At 34.8% G+C, this 23,797-nt stretch overlaps 1 protein-coding gene across 1 annotated transcript in view; it reads left to right on the top strand.

The window, feature by feature from the left end:
- LOC149285895 (slit homolog 3 protein-like) overlaps positions 1-23,797 on the top strand; it is a 300,871-nt gene that overhangs the window by 184,662 nt on the left and 92,412 nt on the right. Inside the window, exon 6 of the mRNA XM_089494777.1 lies at positions 10,079-10,150. Coding sequence (XP_089350903.1) covers positions 10,079-10,150 — 72 coding nt within the window. The remainder of the gene's footprint in view (positions 1-10,078; positions 10,151-23,797) is intronic.

Raw genomic sequence — 23,797 nt, 5'->3', positions numbered from 1 at the left:
AAATACATTCACAAATGCATCGATGAGAGGAAAACTGTCCAGAAGCCAGCAGCCTCCATCCACTGATATCATGCCACAACCTTCAACACCACAAACAGTCATGTGATATATACAAAACAAAGCAAGAATCCAGCGCATACCTAGAGAATACTGTTCAACAAACCTACCTAAGGCATAAATATTGGGGATTCCGTCACACTATATGGCCATGTATTGCTTAGCCTGCCGCCATGTCAAAGTACCCCAAGTGTGGCGAGTCCTATTTAATTTTTCATGGCTATATTGCTTATCAAGGAGCTGAATCAGTGGGACTGTGCGGCATTTTAACCTAAAGGAGAGTCTCAAGCAATGTAAAGCCTCCTCTGGACACCATTAATGAGTCATCTGTGTGGCAGGAGGGGCTGCTTAACCCTAAGGTTTGGTCAGAACCTGCAAATATACACAGGGGATCCAGAGGAGACCCCCGCAGAAAAAACCTTGTCTCCGTATCTGTGTTTCTGATGACATATACATCACAAGTGTTGTGAGTATATGTCACATGACTAACATAAATAAATATATATATATATATATATATATACGGTATATATATGTATAAGGTACTTTGTCTATGTTTAAATTTATAGTGTTGTAATAGTGACAAATTTATATCCCACTTGCATTAACTCTTCTAACCCTCCCGGAATTGTTCGATATTATTATTTTATATTAAATATCTACTTATATAAATACGCAATACAGTCACACATAAAATACATGATTTCATCGAAATGTGACTGTTACCTTATATTAACTAGATCTCCTTTTTTTTTATTCCTTCGAGTAAAAAATTACAACTTGTATCATTTCTATTGTTTCTCTCTTGGGCCTAGAGCCCAGAAGAACAACAGATGGTTATCGGTCAAAAGTGTAACTAGGGAAACGAGGAAACCTGCCCAAATTGCTATGGAGACAGCCATATATCTGTTCTCTATTCTATTGCTTATTACATCAGCCAGCTCTGTCATAAAAAGGAACGCTGAAATCTATGCAGAGTATGAGGAACTGGAAATATAATTAACAATGTTCACTAATGATGTAAGCAAGTCACATTGGTGCAAAGACTATAAGGAAAACAATATTGTTCCTGTTCATTATGATTTGTGGTCTGTTGATGTAAAAAGTGATAGGGTAATTATACAAAAAGGACAAATTAAAAAAAATGTGCTGTTTTCTGTCTTTTTTTCAACGACTGCAGTGCCACACTGTTATTTCTATGTAATAAATATATTGGGGTATAATTGATATATATAGGGGTGTCTTTTATTGCAAAGCTATAAAGTGGGTCTTAACCTTGCAAACAAAGACATATAAAGATGAAGGGGTTTTCTATATAAAAAACCCAATAGCGGTGTATAATGGTAAAAGGGTAATTGCCATAGCAACCAATGCAATGTTCCTTGCTCAACAGTCCTTGCACCAGAATTACTTTCAGGAGAGGACAAGTAATTTTTATCCTAGGGCGCAAAGCCAGTGAAATAACCCAGTAATACAGCTGTGTAGGACATATTTTGTAGACATCATGTTCAAAGCACACTTTTCAATTTGGTTTCACACATATCTTTCAAAATGGACAGCATAGAATGGGACCCAAAAATATTCCCTATATGTGGAAATGAAGACAGAACACAGTTTTCAAATTCAGAACCATCTATCAAAAAAGCATCTATTACCATTATTTAGTGTCTCGTTTTCAGTTATTCTGCTTTTTACTATCGAGCACATCTATCATTAATCTAAGTATAGTCGGACAGGGCTATTATTGTTGAAGTGAATGGGACAAAATACTTAACCCCTTGGGTGCCAGGAGACCAGACAGATGTTTTTCCTCTTTAATGCATTACTTCACAAGATATCATGGTACAGATATAAAAATGTAAGTTTCTCTTGTATTTCCTTGTATATCCCAAACTAAAATCTTATTTTTTTTTCCTGAAAATTACTCAGACAGAACGTATTGCTGACCAACCATATATTCGTACCTATGAACTCTCAGGGGTTGACCGCGGGGGTTTTGCCCCAAATCTCAGGGACCTGGGGTAAAGATGCAGATTCTCAGGGCCACACAATATGGAACTGACTTGTATGTGCAACTCCCAAGTATTTGCTACCAATATGTTATGGTTGATACATAGGTGACCTAATTAAGTGCATCTTTAAATAATGACGAGTCAAAGTTTCCATGAGGACAAATATCAGAGCCATTTGATTAACATATTTGTTAAGTCTCTGCATAGATTATATACACAGGCTATTAAAGGGTTAGTGTTTCAAGAGTCTCAGGGTCAGCTCATGCAGAAAGTTCCCATTTGGACACATGTTCCATCCATGGTTGGCACAGACAGGTTTAATATGTTGTAAATAGGTTTTAGAGCTAGGTTCAGGGATAATCTGGGATGTTACTGCCTCCCTTTAAATACATGTGCGGATATTTCCACAGATATCATGTGGGTGCAGCGTACGTCCCGATGCCATGATGCCGGGTGGGGATGAGCTTTGGAGGTAGTCACCGGACAATGAAAAGCGGGACAGATGTAGAGCTAGGCAGGACAGCAGGATAGATTGGCAAAATCAGGGCCTGTCCCGCGCATAGCCGAACAGTTGGGAGCATGGCAGAGATGCTCATAGCTTTGTAGATAAGGCAAATAAAGATAAAGGCCATCTTAACTGTGCCAAATTGAGATGACTACACAACTTCTCTACTAGTTGCATCTTCATGACGGCCTTATTATTTAGAAATTGCAACAAATTATATCTGACATCTAATAAAATGGGATAAAATGGAAGTCTACATAACCATAGCAGTTCAGGACAAAATAACCCATTATCTACATTGAGTAATCATGGAAATATTAAGGTTCATTAGTTCAATTGTGGTCAATAATGATAGAGATTATATAGCGTAATGAATACAGAAGGAAGAAATGATTTGAATACGTAAATTTTGAATGCTGGCTTCATGTGCAATCTACATATATGTACAACCACATAAATTGGAAACACTAAAGGGAGTGAGTACTTTTCAGAAAAAAATATATAATATTGGGTTGGGCATAAACAAAGAAATAAAAGAGAAACTTGTTTTTTTTATTTGTACCATGATATCTTGTGAAGTGATGTGTTTAAAAGGAAAAATGATCATATATTTGCCTGCAAATAACCCTTTTGTTTTACTGAGATATTTTGCTGTGCTGATTTCTTGTAAGTACAATATCATTAAATGGGTTTATTAAAGTGACATAGTATTATTAAGATCTGTATATTTGTTTTATGGGTTTCTAGCGCTGCGTTCTCTTTCCCGTCATACATATTTATACAATGGCCCTAACCCCGGGAGTTACCTGTTCAGAATACAAATACAAGTACTTGATGTAGAAAAAAATACCATTACTGGGAACCATTAGCAGTTAAAGGTCAGATAAAAGAGGACATTTTAAAGTAGATTCATTTTCTAGATTGTCTTTAAATATATTTGCCGTAGAAATGATTTCCATAAAATAATTTAGGGGCTCTTATGGAAACTGCCGCGCCATTACTTGCAGAGTAATTTGATTTAATGTCTCAATTGAATATGTACGATTGGACAAAACAAGTATCAGTGCTGTGCAAATCATTGAAACATTTAACGGCTGATTAAAAATCAGTATAATTGGCACGTATCCCGCCCAGGTTACAGAGAGATGGATAACCGTCTCATACATTTTATCATGGCATGGAACACGCACCCTCTTGTTTTAATTGGAAACCTGGATAGAAATGAATTGAAGGCGATATATTTATGTTATTTTTGCTTTCACTTCCTTTGGAACGGTGCTATATGCCATGTTATTATACCAAAAACATCTGTTTTCCCCTCTCAAGTCACTACAGAGAGACATAGTATGGTTCTGCTTTGATGGCGGCCCGAGCCCTAGTTTTACATTTTCGAAAGGCTATAATAGATCACTGTTTTTCTCTTCTGCTATTGCCCTTTTGCCAGCATTGATATCCGATTTATATTTTAGCCACGACAGAGGCATCTGGTCTCGAGGCCGGACTGGCCTGCAATATTTCACAAGACAGCACTCTTTAAATATGGTTTTCCCCATACACCTTTAATCATGAGCCTTTCTGCAATAATAGCATTTAATTTTGTTTTGGGTTTACTAAGTTCTTATTTTAAAGTCTTTTTTTAATATTTAGAGGCCCAATTTGATGACTGTAAAGACAAAAGTTGGACAGATATTGCACACGTCTAAAGATTGCCAGTAAGGCACGGCTGGTCATGTTTGACTTTTCATAGCCTGAACTAGTAAAACAATAAAATCAATTAAAATGTAAGGTTTGGTGAATCTTAAAGGGTCATCGTGTGTTTTGCGGACACTTATGGCGTGAGATTTTCATTTATTTATTATTAAGACAAACACTTTAATCTTATCACGGTTACTCTGACAACGCTAATAAATCAGTGACTGGATCTTTCACAATTGCCATTTTCCACACACTTTTTGAAAGTTTGTGTTTCATTTGTATCCAAATCCCTCTTTTGTGATCGTGTGCGGTTATTGTTCAGTTGTAAATTACCCATCACAGGGGCTTTAGATCCCTGGATGGAGCCTCTTAGACAATGCTGTAGAAGGTAATTTAATCATAGATATGTCAAGAACTTCCCAACCATACATGGCAATCCTCTGGGGTTACAATAAAGACAAATTGTGACAATTCAATAAACCAAGACATAAAGCCAAGTCAAAGGAAAGTGAAAAGGGCTGCTTCAGACAAAGAGGAATCTGTTGTCCTATTTAAACTGCTGTCACTTGTAACCAGATTACAGAATATATGAAATGAAAACATTTTAAAACATTTACTTATTTTAACTACCTATTTTCAGCGAGTTTCATTGAAATTTTATTAAAATGTTTAAAGAAAATAACCCATATTTATATATATACACACACCGGAGGTAGGTTTGCATTATTTTGCACTAATAATTTGTTCTACGATGCATACCGTTATTTTGGCGTTTCTACCACTGGAATAGTTTTCTTCATATAACTCAAAATTATTATTATTAATGTATTATATATATAATTCAGATGTTTCCATTTTGGGTAACATAGCTACGAAGTGCTTCTTATACACAAACACAAAACATGACCTCTATAAAGCTAGACATTTACTTGTAAATGATCATGTGTATTTCTCATGGTTATTTATTATACCCAATACTTTTTGTAATAGTGTTTGTAGCTTTTATCTCCCCAGCCCCTTTAAAACCAAGCTTATTATTCATAATAACGGTGTTTTTGATATAAACACACATACACACACTGATGGCACTTGCTTTGCAAAAACTAATTTTCCTATTACAAAATAATCGCTTACTAATAAATGTAGCCCATTCCCTTTCTGTATAGAATCCAAGTTTTTTGTATTGGTGTTTTATTAAACAAAATATTTAGATTTCGAATAGTGTAATTTTTTTTTTATTGTATGTCACTTGGTTTGTATGTTTATATCAACGCTGTTGTGTGGCAACAGATGCATCCACCAAACTAGATGCATTTAAAGAAATTAAATAATAAAGAATTGAACTGATGTGAAAGGTCACACTAGATTAAAAAACACACTCAGAAACCTTGAATGAGAATACCTTCTCATTCAATATATATTATGTATATATATATATATATATATATAAATATCATATATAGTAATCATATATAAAATAACTAAACTAAATACTAAAATAGCTTCTAAGATAAGTTTGATTAAACTTTTCCTTCAAAACTGGCATTTTTCAACAAGACATTTCATCTCCTGAATTGTACACTTCATATATATAGGCATATTTGAAGAAGAAATATGACATTTTTAAAGCTTGGTACAATATCATTTCACCTCTAAAAATAGGATTTTTTTTTACCACATCAAGATATCACAGATTAATCAAAAGAACTTTCACCCTCTAAGGGCTGAATGTATTTAATAGTTTTGGGGATAGTTTTCTATAAACATAAAAACAGACAAAATCATTTTCAGCTTGCATGCAGTTTGGCAGTAGAAATCACTAGAAACCAGTGACAAGTGTCAACGGCAACTATAACTGATTTATTTTTATCTGTGATTAAATTATCTTCAACAGTGAGTGAAGGTTTAGCTTTCTTTATTAACACTTTCCATTATGGGTCACTAGTAAGCATTTTGTATAAATATGATCTAAATAACCAAGTTACTATTTTAAATGTGAATTAATTAATGAGTAAAATGTTAAAGTTGGATTTCAACCCCCCCCCATACCCAGAATATTTCTCCTTTTGTTACAGTAAAGTATATCTTTTACGTTATCTGTGATGTCTGCCATTTTGAGTTTTAATTCTTATTTTTGGAAATGTAGAAATATATGTATGGGAGAAGAGTCAGTAGTGAAAATCCTCTCCCATAACACCCTCTACGTTATTGTTGCTATAATATTATAATTATTATTATATTTTGTTATATCGCGCCAACAATTTACACAGCGCTTCTTACAGTACATACATTCGATAACCAAGACGAAACTAGAATTGACAGACTAAGACAAAAACTGATATATTACGTTCTTGGCCCTGCTTGGATGCTTACAATAACATTACTTTGACATTTTATTGCAAGATAATTTCTCTAAAAAACAAAATTACAGGGTGATCATTCAAGTTACATCAAGATCCAACACTTTTGGTAGTTTGATTATAGACATTTGTGAGATTTGATCACTGCCCTGAGCTTTGATCAAAGGTGGACACAAGATACTTGTGTACAAAAGATGCTTCATATAATGTTAAAGATCAAAGTTTGGCTGCCGGCTGTAAACTGCAATTCCTTTCTAGGTTTATTCCTTTTGTAATACTTGGCTTGTCTTCTAGATTGTATGTTCGCTTGAGGGTACCTGTATTACTTGTTATGTCCTGTTTACCTTTGTACAGTGCTGTGGAATATGATGGTGCTATATAAAACAATAAATAATAATAGTAAGTTTTCGTGGAGAGACGTAGCTTAGTAAGGTTAATAGACATAATGTAACCTCGCTTGAGCAGGGCCCTCCTCACCTGTTATCTCTGTAAGTCAAATTGTTATGTTACATACTACTTGTTATGTCTTGTCTACCCATTGTACAGCGCTACGGAATTTGATGGCGCTATATAAAACAATAAATAATAATAATAAATGACACTTCTTTGATCAAACCAAGACGCCCATCATGTAGCGTAGACTCTGCTCCTTAGTGTAAGGATGTACACCGGAAAATGTCCTTTGACCTTCAAAGTATCTTTAGAGGCAACATATGTGCAATTATTATTGTTATCTTTTTTATATAGCACAGCGCAGCTTACAGTACATGCATTCAAAGTGTATGACAGAACTAGAACTGATAGCAAGCGTACAACCTAGAATCTGACATATTGTTCTTTTCAAAGACTATGGGCTGAACTGTTATGACTTGCGCTCATTCATAACACACCCATATACTAGCTTTTTTGAGTTTACTGGGAGAAAGAGCTTTGGGCTACTTTTTCCAACGAAGAGTGGCTAACTGGGAAATTAATAGGAAGGTTCTGTATAGATGGTACCTGGACCCACCTGATTTATCGAGGGTATATCAAAGGGGTTGTTTGTAGGAAGGTACCGTTCAACACACGTAGTGGAGCTGTTCAAACAACAGTCTTGGTCGTAGGTTCTCTGTATGTTGTACAACGTCTTTTTACAATTTGTTGATGGCTTTTTAACAAATCAAAGTGGCTCAATTCTAGTTTGAGGGCTTGATAAGTTTCAAAATAGTTTTCATAATAAAAGCACAGGTTGTTGGTAACACAGAAACATACAATTTAACAGCAGCCATTTTTGGTGCATCTAATCTGCACATTTTTTCCTGCTTTTAAGACTTAAACCTAAATCAGTCCTTGGTTTTGTTCATAAGTTCACAATAGCCATATTTCTACCCCATGCCTGTATAAATTCACTCACTGTGTTAACCTCTATCATTTCTTCTGGGGAGCTCTTCCATTTATCTACCACCCTCCTGGTTCTAATATTTCTCCTCTTTGAAATAAGCATTCCTCTTGTACTTTGTCAATTAGAAATTGTGCAGCACAATGTTGTTATTACTTCCTACAACAGTGGATTTGGTTGCCAAGCTGATTATCCTACAAAATTGAACTCAGCTGCCAAGTAGCACGTATTCTTAACAAGTTCAAATGAATATGTGATATAAATTTGAACTGTACTGTAGAACTCAGATCAGTTTGGCAGTTTGTTTAATTAAAAATTAATAGATGTCAAGAATACAATACTATCCATTTTTGCGTGTTGCAATGAAAATAAAATACTGAAGTTAAATACATATGGATATTCCAAAAAAACTAATTTACATCACCATGCTTAATTGAAGTAATGGATAACTATAGGCTGTCATTTAATGTCCATATCTCTTATGTTGATTTTTTTTTATGATCAATAAATAATGTTAATTATTATTATAATAATATTATTTTAAAATAACTCTTGAAGTTCATATCACTAGACATACCACATTGCTTTAGCTATATATATATATATATATATATAGATATATATATATATAAATATACTGTATATTAAAAAAGCATATTAAAATAAGGTTTTCTGTAAGATCTGTCTCTGTAAGATATTTTATTAGCTTACTAGCAAACTACTGCTGCCGAAGCAATTGGCTGTTCACTTTGCATAGGAATCAGTCAATCAATTACTGTATTGATGTCAGGCAAGCCGGACGCTTTTGTTTCACGCTAATTAATTAAAGGGTTTAAAATTCAGCAAAATCTACAATACACACATCGCCAAGCAAGTTTTAAAGTATTAAAATAAAATTATTATTGTTATTGCTATTTTTATATTTAGTATCAGTAGTGCGTTACACATTACAGGGTGCGTGACAAAACAATATAACTGGATGAAGTAAACTGATACAAAGGGTAAATAAGACTCTAGTAACAAACTTACAGTCTAAAGGAGTAAGAATTAATGTATCCTCCATAGATTTTTATAGTACTATAAAGACAGTTGACGCAGAGGGGATGGAAGTTGCAACTCATTTCACCACCAGCACTTGAGGGGTTAAACGGCTATAGATTACATTAGGAGCTGATTCAATTTATTCATTAGCAATAGTGCTCTTCTAGCAATAACCTCTGCTTACGGGCCTTTCAGGAAAAAAAAAAAAAGCATGTAACGTGTACATGCGGTAATGAAATCATAACGCGCCCAGGAGAAATTTACATTTATGCAGTATTTTGTTTTATAATTCCTATACATTTTAATAATATTTGTTGGTATTTTACGTTTGCTAGGATACTAAGGTTTCTGACAGCTGCTTATGCTGTAGAATACTTCAGGAGAATGGCTTCCCAGATGGGACTAACAACAATGCATAGAAGATCTGAACCACCACAGACATTTGGTGCTTAGAATAATAAAAGACTATAAAATTAGATTAGTCGAGTCTAATTTGGTATTGGTCTATTCCCCAGACACCCATGCAGCTCTTGTGCATATAAAGCCTCGAAATTTACTACTGTGTCAGGACAGAGGACTGCAACTTCCAGTAAAAAGGGAGAAGAAAAAAAAAAAGGGATTCTGGGAGGTCGCCGAGGGCAGAAGAGTGACCTCACATGATTTACAGGCCTTTAGCTTAATGAAATTGTTTTAGTGACATGATGGTAAAAGCTTGTAATGGATTGGATGCCCTAATGTAATGAAATTACTCCCTTCTGCCTTTAAAAAAATGTGCAATTAATATTTACTGAGACCTGGCAGGCTTCTTCAGTGTGCTACACCGTGCAGCTCTCTCAGACAGTCAGAATGAACAGAGAGAGAGAGAGAGCGAGAGAGCAGTCTACAAGCAAAGCCTCCCCTCCTGGGTGACGAGCAAAAGACTGCAAAAGGGGGTGGAGGGACACCTTAGTGACAAGAAAGCCTGGACCCTGGTTCCCTTAGGCAGCTTTGTTACCCAGCCATCCTTTTGACTTTTCCTTCCTTTCTGCAGGCAACTGGACAACAACCAGATCAGCTGCATTGAAGATGGAGTCTTTCGAGCCCTCCGTGACTTGGAAATTCTGTGAGTTGACTTTGTAATTTCTTTTCTTATCTGTGTATGTATGTTTGTGTGTGCACGCTTTCATGCTGCAGTGCTAGGGAAGAAAGAATGAAAGAAAGCATCCTCATTCCTTATCTCCTTTTTTCTTGTTTTGTTCTTCTTCCCTGCTGAAAGTGTTACAACCAGAGAAGTGAATTATCTCACCTCCCACAGAGGGGGGTTACTGGTAATGAAACCACAATGTAATATTTCTTTTTCTGATGCTATAAATGAGCCCTTTTAAAATGGCTTATTCATGGGCTCGGTGATAGAGTTATCATCACATTCAACCGATAGAAAATGCCCCATTAAAAGAAAAATACACATTGCACTCAGATGACAGGGTCAAAATATCATGCATTAATACACTCTCTGCCAAAAATGACCTTAACATTTCGTAGGATACCTGTTTTGTAGGATGCCGAACAAAAGCAAAGTGCCTGTCTGTGATTTACATTGTACAAGGGTTCTGGCAAGAAAGATTTATGTGTGCACATGTAATTACCTAATTTCTATGCACATTGCCACTAAAGCAGTGTTTTGCTTGTAATGTTGCATGAATTCCACGCTGGTGTGAAATGATCGTAAAGAGCATATTCTTATGATCTTCAATGATTTAGAGCGTAAAATGTACCTCACCCCCTTGGTAACTTCGCACAAAATGAATGTGAAATCTAATGCTGGGAAACTTTAGAGAGCCTATTATGATCTAAAATGAGATCTATCAGAGTACAATTGTTCTCATGGCAATTCGGGGGAATTTCAGTTTTCTGTAGTGTGGTGAGCATGTGCTGTGGAAAAAAAAGGCTACGAACTCTCAAGCAGTAATATTTAGTTGGCAAGGCCTTTGATTGGACATGTGAAAAAAAAGGTTACACAGAGGCCACCATGCCACGCATGTGCCACAGTGCCATGGCATGTCTGTTTACGCAAATAAACATTGCAATGTTGATTGCTTTCTTTTTTCCCATAGAACAATGAAAAATATCAAGTTCTTCTAACATCATTTGACAAAGGTCCAAAAACATAACATGATTTTTACAACAGCAGCGTATTCTGTATTTAAAAAGATCTTGCACTAGAAACATATAATCAAAGATCAGCCTGTGGCCTTAACCGCTATGAATATCTTATTGTATCACAAATTATCTAAATTATATCACAAATCTTTCTTTAAATGAAAATTATTTGTTAGCAGTAGAATATCGGGAAATACATCCTTTAGCTGTCTTCTATGGATAAATCCATAATGCACCAAAAGAGTTAATGCTGTCATGGCACCTATTAGAAAAAGTATCTTTGTGTCGTTCTTGCTTCCAGTGGCAGGTGGTGTTGTGTGTTAAAATATGTATTGTATGAACGTGTCATATATGTGCGTTCTGCTAAGGACCGAGTGGACCATTTGTCAGAAGCAAATTGCTAATATTAGGCAATTGAGAGGAAGGTTCTACCACAACTTTGCTTTTAATTAAAAATGCAGAGAACACTAGGGAGATTGGGTTGTTTTTCTAAGGGGGGAAAACTCAAATGAAAATAAATGCTTAACACATCTTTGCAGGGAAAAATCAATCCCCATTCTTAGAGATTTAAACACAGGCATGTAGCCAATAATACAGTTGTATCTTTGGTGTAGGCATGTGGTAATAAGCGTATTGATCTGAAATGTTTGAACACTACACCATGTGTAGCTTTTGAAGTTGATAGATATGTTGTATTAAAATAAAGTTTGCTAGCAAATCTGTATATTAGTATACACCTTTGCAGGATTATCCAAATGAGCTACATTTTATAACATGCTAATTTTAGCTATTTATGCAAATAAGGGAGTCTGCACCACAGGCAAGTGTGATGGCACACATACTACAGAACCCCTCACGATGCTAAATCCTGATTCAATATGATGCATTTCAGCCCAGATTTATTGACACTGCAGGGGACTCTGCAGTTTGAGGGCCCCACTAATACAGATCTCCCCAAGTAGACGGGTAGGATCCTGGCCTGGTCTAGATATCGAGCGCCAAGATTTATTAGCTAGGTTGATCTTGTCCTTGGGCTTCTGATATGCAAGAAAAATCTCCACTAGGGGGCATGGCTTCTAAACTAATAGTCCCCGGGCGTAATCATAGTGTAGTGTCTATAGTTTTTAAAAAGCATTGAACAGCAAGGGACATCTTCATGCTGTGTGCTATGCTTTTATTCATTATATATATATATATATATATATTCTGATTTAGACACTTAGACATAATACAAAGTATTAACTGTCTATTTGTGTTGCTGGTTTCTTGTACATGTATTTATCTTGTGGACCACATTGCGTTATCCAGAGCACCTCTGAGGTACAAACATACGACGTATTGTGCTTTGGCCATATGCACTCACACAGATGTGACCACTCTATTTAAATTATTTCCATATGTTTTTACAATGAACTGGCAGTGATGTAGTGTTAACGCATCATGGTCTAGGGGACAAAGTACATAAACAATCAAAGTTTGGCACTATGTCTAGATTATGAGTGTGCAAGTAATCCTGCTGCACTAAATGTCCCTAAAATAAATTAAAATATGGACTTCTCCTTTGTTGCTACTTTTGGTAGGTGTTGACAGCACCTCGGCGTGAACTAGTGAAAGAAATAAGTGAACTCGATTCAGTAGATATTTTACATGAATACTGCCCATTAGCATCTACATAAATTTAATAATACTTTCCCTGGGTCCCTACTGTTGAATTTGTACAGATTTAATGATGTCCAAGTATCTTGTGCTTTTCCAACTGGAGCACTTGGAATTTTAGTTAAGATCCATATGTACATAAAAATTGATACCTTGACTAGTGATGGTCTAAAGGTCTTCTGAAAGAAGTTTTCCTTTTCACACGCACACATGATTTAGTTGATGTCTTATGATAAGAATGTTCTTTATTTTAAAAATGTACTAAAATCATCCATAATGAGAAACAAATACACATTTACTGCATGTAATAAAGTAGGCCTCTTAGGTCTCCAGTGGCTGGTATTGAATCACAATCTTACCATAAACTGCAATGGGAAAAAAATATCCAATAAAATATTGGGCCAGATACATTAATTAAGGTAATGGTATTTATTGAGTTGTTGAATTCCTAACCACATTAAAAAAAACTGTATGCTAAGTAAATTTTATATTATTATTACTAAAAGTTATGAAGAACAGCAATTGCGAAGTTAGGTTATAATCATTTAAAACTATGATAAAACAAGTTTGATGTTTCTATTTTTTGAGCTTACAACCCCAGTATTATCTATTCCTATTCTCTTAATACCAGTCCTTCTTCATTTCTCCTTTTGTTAAAATGATTTGAAAACATATGGGTGCTATAGTAAAACAAAGTAAATAAAGTGAGTTCTTGTGCAAGATTTATGATATATGATCTGTTACAATTTTTTTTTACATATCATTTATTTTCTCTTACTTCCCAAAGTTCCCCAGGGATCTGCTTCCTTCGCCCTAACAAGTATCAATATTATGCCCAGCTTCCTTAATGCTTGGTCCAATGCGCGCATTAAATCTATAACAAGTAATTAAACAGAAATGATCCCATAGATTGCAATTGAAAAAAGAGTTAAACACTGGTAATGCTTTTTTTGTCAGTTAATGAATCTGGACCAGTATAACTTTATTTTTTGTCCTTGTAGTCAATTGGAGGATTGTCTTATTTATCGCCAGCACGATTGAGTTACATGGCTTTATTCATTGTGATGATTACAAAGGAGCTTGTCTTACAATGAATTAAACATTTCCTGTTGCAGAGGACAAGCAATTATATACTTAAAACATAGCTACATGAAATTTTTAAAAAAGCCTCCAACATAGAAAGGTGTAATAATAACTAGCCCCACCTCAGTACAGTGCCAGAAGAAAATATGGTCTGGTCTGGCCGTCTTCTGTCTCCACCATCATACCTTCCATGTATTTATCGTGAGGCAAACCACAGATTATGGCCAATGACACTTTTGGTTCCTTTAGTGTCATTGAGGGAATTTGTTCTGTACTCCTTTTAATCTACCGGGTTACAGAGCCTTACTAGTTGAAGTTATACACAGATAATTTCCATCAATTTCCATCCTGTAACTCAACATCCATATCTGTCATCATGTCCCCATGTAGGCAACCTTCTACGTCCAGGTTCCTCGTTCCTTTTGGCATCTCCTCTGTCCCACCTCAACTTTTTCCATATTTTCTTTGTCCCAGTGTTGCCTAAGTGTAAACAGCTTCTCTTCAGATAAAATAGATTATCATGATTAAACTGGTGCAAAGATGGTTTGGTGTCTTTAATATAGACTACAAAATTATTCAATTGTGATAAATTTAAATCTGTGTGAAACAGTTACTTGTTTTGGCTTGTTATCATAGATATACCTTGAGACATTTTAGAACTGCTTTTGATTCTCTTGGGCATTTTACAGATGACTAAATGAGAGATTGAGTTTTATTCAATGGTGCCACTACCTTTTGACGGTTTTGGGTTGATTTCTTTTTGTAGTTACGATTCTCCACAAATTGTTAATTTCTAATATTCAAGGAGCTACTTATCTCAATGTAAGTTATTAAAAAGATATAAATTAATATAGGCATTTCTAGCAGTGCAGGTTAAAAATCTTAACATCAGATTAAAAGAAGAAAAAGGCGTGGTGGCCTACTTTACAAACCGCGCACGTACACAGACAGTGAGTCAATGTAATGTTCTTATTGCGGACATAGATGTCGCATTGCGGCACTTTTTCCCCGCCATACAGTTGGCGTACACAAGCACACACACACGCACACCCACATTATATATATATATTATACCAAAACCAAAATATATTTGTTCAATAAAAATGAATCATGCAAATATGGACTCCCAAAAGCATATCTTGTATATAAATGTTACTTTTTTTTATTATTTGCAATGTTAACATGTTAAATGTTTTATTAATTAAAATAGACTCTATTTACATGCATGAATTGGCTAAATAAATATACCATTATTTTTGCTTAGACTTCGGCAGTAGTGGAGTACAGTAAAATTAGAACTGAAAAAAACCTCTAATTTACTTATATACGTTGGTCAAGATGACAATAATTATCTTCCTGTCATCAGAATAATGTAATATTTTATGCTGCATAGTTTGAATGAATCTATAAACCTATAATCAGATAGTATTGCGAAATACAATAATTTATTATTTATTGGACTGAAATTCCATTAACAAGATTTCAAAAGCAGAACCTTATTGTTTCGAGTAAAAATTACCTTTAAAATATTTTTAAAAATATTTACTTCTCATAACTTTGGGAGGAGACAAACAGCCTTCAAAAATATTGTAGTACATATACTATTTTTTCTGTTGAAAACAAAATGGAAGAGCAAGAGGAGCCCTCGCCCAAGTAAAAATTAAGCTATACTGTAAAATATGACTTAGGTCAACAAAATAACCAATGCATTCTTTTTCTCTCTGAACATTAAATAAAGCATTGGTGTGTGCCAGTAGAAATAACTACAGCGATCAATTTGATGTTTCCATTCATTTTCATAAAATCAAATCATTGTGGTTCAGATAGTCATTGAAATTTCAGACATTAATATGTTTTTATTCTTATTTTTGGAATATTTATGAACCACTCACACTTTTAATAGTTTCCTTTTTTTGGCTAAATTACACTAAATGACCAAGATTTCGTCATCTTTGACAGAGCTCTAAAATGGTAGAGTCAAATAAATGGTACACGGGAATTCCTATAAAACTAAATTTTACTTTTAAATGTATTTCTCTGACCACATTTTTCAGATTTTTTAAATCATGAGTTAACTGGTTGACCACAGATCAGAATTTTGCACTAAATAATTCTCAGAATTCCTTTTGACTCATTCTTCTCCCAAACATATCATGGGTTTGTTTATCTTTCACTATTCATTGTTAAGTTGTGCTGTAAAACCCATAATGCTTAATTGATACCGTTAAAAAGAAGCCAACAAATTATAACCACAGACATACAATGACTGTCTGAAGTCAAATGCCTGCTTGCAATTTTAAAAATAGGAATATAAATGTCACAAAACAAACATTGCATTGTGAAATTTCTTTTGGTCTAACATTTGAAATGGGAAGAGTGCATGAATTCTAAAAAAGTATACAATATACTACCAATACAAATACAAAAGCTTTACCAGTGAGCGTGAATGAAATCTTTAAATTGAGTGTGAATGAAATCTTTAAATTGAAAGATCTTTATACAAAGTAAGTCAATGACAATATTAAATCTTTCTCTATAGTCAAGCATAAATGCTTGACACCACCAACCGACAAATAAAATAGAAGCACCATTTAAAAAGCATTCATATTCAACTGGCTTTAAATATGTACGGTATTACCTAACCCCCCCCCCCCCCAAATCTAAGAGACCTTCGTCTTTATTAATGTTAGGTGTTTTCTGTGTGTCCAATAAAATGTATCCATTTCGACTAAAGAGTCCCTTTTCTCTTGAGCTACTACAGCTATGTCCATTTTTTTATTAAGAATTGAGTTTGATTATAGAATGTCCCCCATAGTTCTGCTAATATCTCTCTACTGTTGGAATTTCCATTGATTATAATAATTTTGTACATTACAGCATATTCTAGAACCTGTAGAACTTGATATTTTAATCCAATGAAAAAAATGAGGTAATTTAGTGAGTGTTAGTCTTTTCAACCTCACTGTTAGAAATAAAAATACTGCAGTCAAAATATGGAGAAATGTTATATTTTGTTTAGCCTTTTTATCTTTTTTAAAAAGTCAAATCTTGATGCGATCTTGATGTGATGTCGTTTTAGTGTGTTTTATTAACAATTTGTAATATGATGAAGTCAGTACTGTAAAGTCCAGATAACGGCAGTGAAAAAACACAAAGGGTCCATTTTTGGACCATCAAAGAACAAAGAAAATACATATGAACTACAGTGAAATACGATGAAATGTTCATGGCATTAAAAGTAAAGGGCTTCCAAAGGACAGATTATTTTAGCCTTCTTATTCTGTTGATAGGAGATTTTATTCCAGATAAGGGTAAGTGGGTCTATTCAGACTGGGCTCATATGTTGGTGACTAAATGTTCCACAGGAATGGACTTGGTGCATACCAATTGTATAACAGAGGATAATATAATTTACCCTATTGGTTTTTGTTTTCCGCATTGCAGAGACCTAACTTCTATTAAATGATTGCCTTAAAAAAGTCTTCTTTTTGTCATGTGACACATTAAGGCTAGGTTATTGAGAACGTGCTGTCACGCCATAGTGGTTAGTCAACTATTTATTTATTTCCATTATAACATTGACACCAAATGTCAATTCTCAGAAGCGACTCTAGTACTTTTACGGACTTTAAGTTTGCAGTTAACAGCATAAGTAATATATCTACTTACAACAGTAGCCTATAGGATTTACAAGTCCTTAGTCAACTGCTTTGCCCAGACATAACATGGGAATTTGAACTAACATGCCTTTTATTTTTAGCCAGACTGTGAATAAGTTAACTGAGTTTAAAGTGACAAAGTGTCGCAACCAATATGAGGTTATCTCTTTAAACTATATTGCCAATGGCAGCTATGGGGAATATATGAAAAGGAAAAAATTGGCAAAATGCTGATAGGTCCGCATACCATAAATTATGTCAAAATTTATTATTCTTAGTCATATGGAAAATTAATATTTCCTAATTTGGAATTCAGTGCATAAAATCCAGGAAGGGAGGCAGTTTGCGAGAAATTGTCATAATGCAGCAGCAATACTGTCATGCGCAATCAGCATTTAAATATTTAGTACCCTGTGACGCAAAGTGGACTTATCCAGTGAAATCGTGGTACGTAAAATAACTGCTATTTCACCAAGATAAAAAGATGTAGTGATCACAACGAAATAGTAAGTATTCGAAATGGGATACACTTTGTGGTGAGTAAGATACCATCAATAAGAACTTAACAATTTCAATGAAACCTATGCTTATTTTAGTTCAGCCTTATATTTTAGCAATATTTTGATTTTTTTTCATACTAGAATTAATGAAATGTAATGTTTCGTAGGACTACGGTTTAAATATTAGCGGTAAATTATATTTTATTGGAAATTCTAATCTTTTCGACCTGTTTGGAAATGTTTAGAGGTTGCAAACAATAAGCATTTGATAAGCCACGCCTTGACTGTGGCAAATTAAATCTATTAATTTGATAAAATTTACCAATAAAATAATTTTAATTCTTATATAGTTTATATTCTAAGGTGGAAACCTTAGAACATACATTTTTTAATACTATTATTTAGGAATCATTTACAAATGTGAAAAATATAATAAGCAAGACAATTCAGAGACCCGGATTAATGTATCAACAGGTAGCTGCACATTTTTCGACTGAATACAATGACCAACCTGATAAAATAATCTTTTAAATAACTATTGTAGCTTTGCGTATTTTCCAAATTTATTTTGATATGTGGACTGCCGTATTAGCTAAAACACCGAATGCTAGAATACAATTTTGTTTATAATTTTATCAGAATGTTATTTTTTAATTTGTATTTTTACATCTTGTGTACATTTTTGTAGAATGTTCATTCTTAACCTAAAATATAACAATCTTAACATTACTGTTCTTAAGTGTTGGACATTGTTATGAGCAACCAAAGTCTATTTTTATTGAACGCATTTGAAAGGTGGAATGGAGGTAGGGCTACCACATTAGCACCATAAGTACAATGTAGGAGGAGATTTTCCTTTTAACAATTTGTAAAATGTTACAATTAGGATATTACTCACAAAACTAGAATTAATATATTGAATGTTCTCTACAATGGGCAATAGTTATTGGAAAACAGTTTATTAGGGCTTATCAGAAGACAAGATTCTTGTAGAGGAAAACCATTGTCTACAAGGTAAGGTAATGTTCTCATTTGACACATTCACTGATATCATCTAATAGGTCCTTTATCCTTGAGAAATGTTATGCAGATTCTCAAATACGCCATTAAACCTAAACGATGCTATATGTCTTCATAATGTTAATGGTTCTCCAAAGAGACAGCTGTCTTCACCTGCTCAGATTTTCCATACGCTTAGCCTAGAACCGTAAAAATGATTAAGTTGCATTTTCTGAGGAGAATCATTTATCTTAAGGTTGCTCTTCATTGTAAATTCTAGTTACATTCTTTACAATAGTATGTTGTGTCATTCATATGTAACTACCACTACTGTGATTATTTTTTTTTTTCATTTTAAGTCGTACATTCGAAGAGCTCCTATCTACAACTGGGTATATGTAGTGTAGTGTAATTCCCATTACTAGTAAGCTTACAGAAGAAACAGTAGTAAATTAAAGAATGTAAGCATGGTAGTGTATTAAAGGTCCCTTAACATATACTCTTAGTATTATATTTTGTTTCCATTGCACTGTTAAAATGAGCAAAAAATAGAAAATTAACAATAACATTAATATTTAAAAATATAAAAAATTAACTGTAGCATTAATATTTAACAATATACAAATGATCTTAGCTTTTCTTTTTTTAAATAATTTGATTAGTCAAACAGCTATAGCTCATAGCCTAATCAAATCATTTAAAAAAAAAAGTTACATATAGATAGATAATATAAAATAAATAATAAAATAAAATATGAACGCCTAATTTAAAATGGAAAAGAAAAAACATTATCATGTCTAATTTATAATAATAATACTGCTAGTAAGCAATTCTTTGTCAAATTTTCCAAGCTGGTAGTCTGGTGTAATTGAGTGTCTTTACAGGCTAATACAAAGGCTGATTTAAGAAACAAAAAGCCTTGGAAATGTTCACAGCGGAAGAGTTTCTAGATTAACCTATGCGAACATTCTCTTGCTTCAAATATTCATTCTTTACCTTACATTGACCTATTCCTGTTTTATCAGGAGGTGTTACATTGCTGTTTCTCACACACGATTCAATTACTTGGTAGTAGTTTCCCTGGGTGAATATGCTGCTAATGTAAGTCCGGCTACCTCTTCGACTCGTGTTTTAGTAAAAACAACTACGTATGTAATACAGCGGTTTATAGAAGAAAATAGTAATGAACAAGATGGCATAGTGAATACTCCTGCTGTGTGTATTTGAGGTGAGTAGCGCCACGGCTAGGTTCCTAACTCTACATCCCAAAGGACACCCATAGAAGAATAGCGGTAAGGCCCTGTAGTAGAGTATTTGGCACCTGGGGCGGATCCTGTATGTGTACTGAGGCAGACAATGACGGTGGTACAACATAACACCTATCACTATATACTGAGGCACACATTGACGGTGGTACAGCGTAATCCCTATCACTATACATTGAGCCAGACATTGACAATAGTGCAGCATAACTCCTATCACTATAAACTTCATTAGTAGTAGGGATGCACCGAAACAAATTCTGGACTGAAACCGAAAATGTAGCATTTACCTGGCCGAAACCGAATATGACCCCCCCCACACCATAATTTAAAGTAAGTAACACACCAAAATAGGACAAAACTATTAAATAACAATATTAATATATATATATATATATATATGATTGTTAACAGCAATCACATTCCTATCATGCCCAGGCATACCCAGATTCCAGGATGTACTCGCAGACTTGGCATGATAGGAGTATGATTGCCCTATCTACCCCTTCTCACTCCCTTTTGTCCTACCTACCCCTTCTCACTCCCTTCTCCCTATCTACCCCCTATCCCCCCGTCTCACTCTCTTCTCCCTATCTACCCCCTCCTAACTATCTACTCTCTCCCCCTTTGAAGTTCACTTACCTTTCAGGAGTCCTGCGGTGGGGGTGCAAGGCCTCTGTCTCCCAGCTCTGCCACTGTATGGAACAGTATAGAGTGATGGGAGTTATGATGTACTAGAGCATAATTATATAATGAAAAATACATTGGAAATGGTACAGCATAACACCCATCACTCTCACACACTTACCAATCCGCACATATACCAATCCACACATATACCAATCCACACACATACCAATCCACACACATACCAATCCACACATATACTAATCCATACATATACCAATCCACACATACACCAATCTACACATACACCAATCCACACATATACCAATCCACACATACCAATCCACACATATACTAATCCACACATATACTAATCCACACATACCAATCCACACATACTAATCCACACATACCAATCCACATATACCAATCCACACATATACCAATCCACTCTCACTCACTGAATGCTTTCCTACCTTTCCTCTTTTCTCCTTACAGCTTCTTTTCCTCCTCTTCGCTCCTCTTCTTCAGATTGACAACAAATCCCGGCGCACAGCAGCTGTTGCCGCGCGGATCGCAAGGGAGCGATATCGGAGGTCTTTAACAGACCTCTGGCTCCCTTGAGTGATTTTAAGCCGGGTTCAAGGGTTGAACCCGGCTAAAAATCACTCAAGGGAGCCGGAGGTCTGTTAAAGACCTCCGATACCGCTCCCTTGCGAGTCTGCTCCTCCAGCGGCGGACATTACTGTCCGTCTCTGGAGGGGTGCCAGGTGCGCGGACCGCGCCCCCCCGCTAGGTACGCTACTGGGTAAGGCTTCACTAAACAGACACAGAATGAAGCGTATCACCACTGCAAAAGAGTGCAAAAAGGTTGCATATTAGCGCTTTCCGGAGTGTTTGTCCATAATTATCTTTATATAATTAAACACGGACATTCTATGACCTACATATTTGTTTCTATATTCTACTATATACATACAATATATACTATATATATATATAAACTTTATCAAAGTCTATTTAGCCCCACCAAATAAGACTATATATTCCAGTACTTTGTAAGTCCATGCACACAGGGGTCTCGTTGGACATGTGGAATTCTCACTCAAGCCATCGCTGGAATTGAGTATATCGTGCATGTACATTGGTAAGCTGTAGCTGTATTCGTCCTAACTTCCTTAGAAGAGAAATATAAACATAACATACATTATAGCAATTTAGAAGAACATCATATACATTACTTCACTAGTTCTATCTATAGCGCAAACATTACTACATCCCATAATATCATGTGTGTATGACGGAACTACATTAGTAAATGTATACACACATATATGTGTTGGGGTGCAGAAGTATATGTGTGTATAGTCGAATGTTAAAGCCAGCTTTGATGAATCTTGGTGTAAAAGTTGATGACAGAAACCATAAAAAAATCAAAGCAGTGGAACTGTTTTTGAATAACTTATTTTTCTTTCAAATTGAGCATTTCTATGGTAACAAATTCCTCGAGGAGTTCCGCAATCTATATCTAATGTCTTTTTGATGACAAAATCTTTCCTCTGCCCTTTTTATGCTTGAGTTTAATTTCCTGTGGATTCTCGTGTCTAAAATCATAAAGTATTAAGCGATATATTGCATAACTAAAATCTGATAAAGATACACGGGGATAAGTGTAAAGGACTGCGACTAAGGGAGGATAATATAAATGTGGACTTATAAACCGTCTTTATCTTTGCCAAAAAATGTATACACTATTCCGAAAATGTTCTGCATGTAGAATACCGTTAAAAGTGCTGGTAAATATTAGTTGACCATGCTAATGCGTACCACATCTGTACATAATAACCGCTAACCAGTATCTTACACTGTAACTAGTGTCAATATATGCAAATATGTATGATTTGTATTGGAACAAATTATAATAGTATAGTACACAACTAGAACATCAGGTTAATTTTTAAAGCAGGTTTAAAACGCTATTTTGAAAGGACCTTGTCTCATAGATAGAATGAGTTAAGAGTTGCGCTAACAGAATATGAAGAAAATGAACTGATCAAGAGGACTTTGTTTTTGATTGTTTGGGCTGGCCCTAGTTATGACATCACTATGATGAGCCAAATGCTAACAAACTAAAAACTAATAAAATAAAGCAATAGAGTATAAAAACAAATCCTATAGGGATGTCACAAACAGTACAGATCGAATAAATGTTTATACAGAGCACTGCCATACCAATGTACAAATTATTTTCAGTGAATCTGTTGGCACTAAATAGTCTTCTGTTGATGGATGTTATCTAAGAGAATACAGTTGGGGACACCTAAAATGTGGGTCATTTGAGTATACTTGATTGAACACACAATATATATATATATATATATAAGGTAGGGTATGACGCAGTGCAGAACGCATCCATAGACAGCCTAATAGAGCATATAGAGGCATAGTGTTTGTGTACAGTCAATTGGATCTATAGGTTATTTTAATAGTTATCAGTAGAAATCATTTAGTATTTGTTCCCCACAAGAGTGAGTTTAAATTATATGTACTGCTTTAATTTTACAATTAAAGTGTGATCTTGACACTTACGCTCTCTACTTAATCTTCAACTCCTTATTGTTTGTGCTAATGAAGTATTATACAATATACAATAACCCTATTCATATCCGTGGCTACTTTTTTAAAGTTTAAAAATGGTCCCTCTGCAGAGTAGGCTTATGCCTTTGCTTCATTCTTCTCTTGATGTGTACAACTTGTTCCATAAATGCTTACAGAGCATTCTGTGCCTTGGCCAATTTTTGTGTCGATACAAACCATGCACTTC

This window comes from Sceloporus occidentalis, unplaced genomic scaffold, assembly GCF_023333645.1.
Source record: "Sceloporus occidentalis isolate IW3139 unplaced genomic scaffold, rSceOcc1.0.p SCAF_75, whole genome shotgun sequence".
NCBI classification, from domain to species: Eukaryota; Metazoa; Chordata; class Lepidosauria; order Squamata; family Phrynosomatidae; genus Sceloporus; species Sceloporus occidentalis.
The sequence above is the reverse complement of the archived record's forward strand: the minus strand, read 5'-3'. Positions and strand labels throughout refer to the sequence as shown.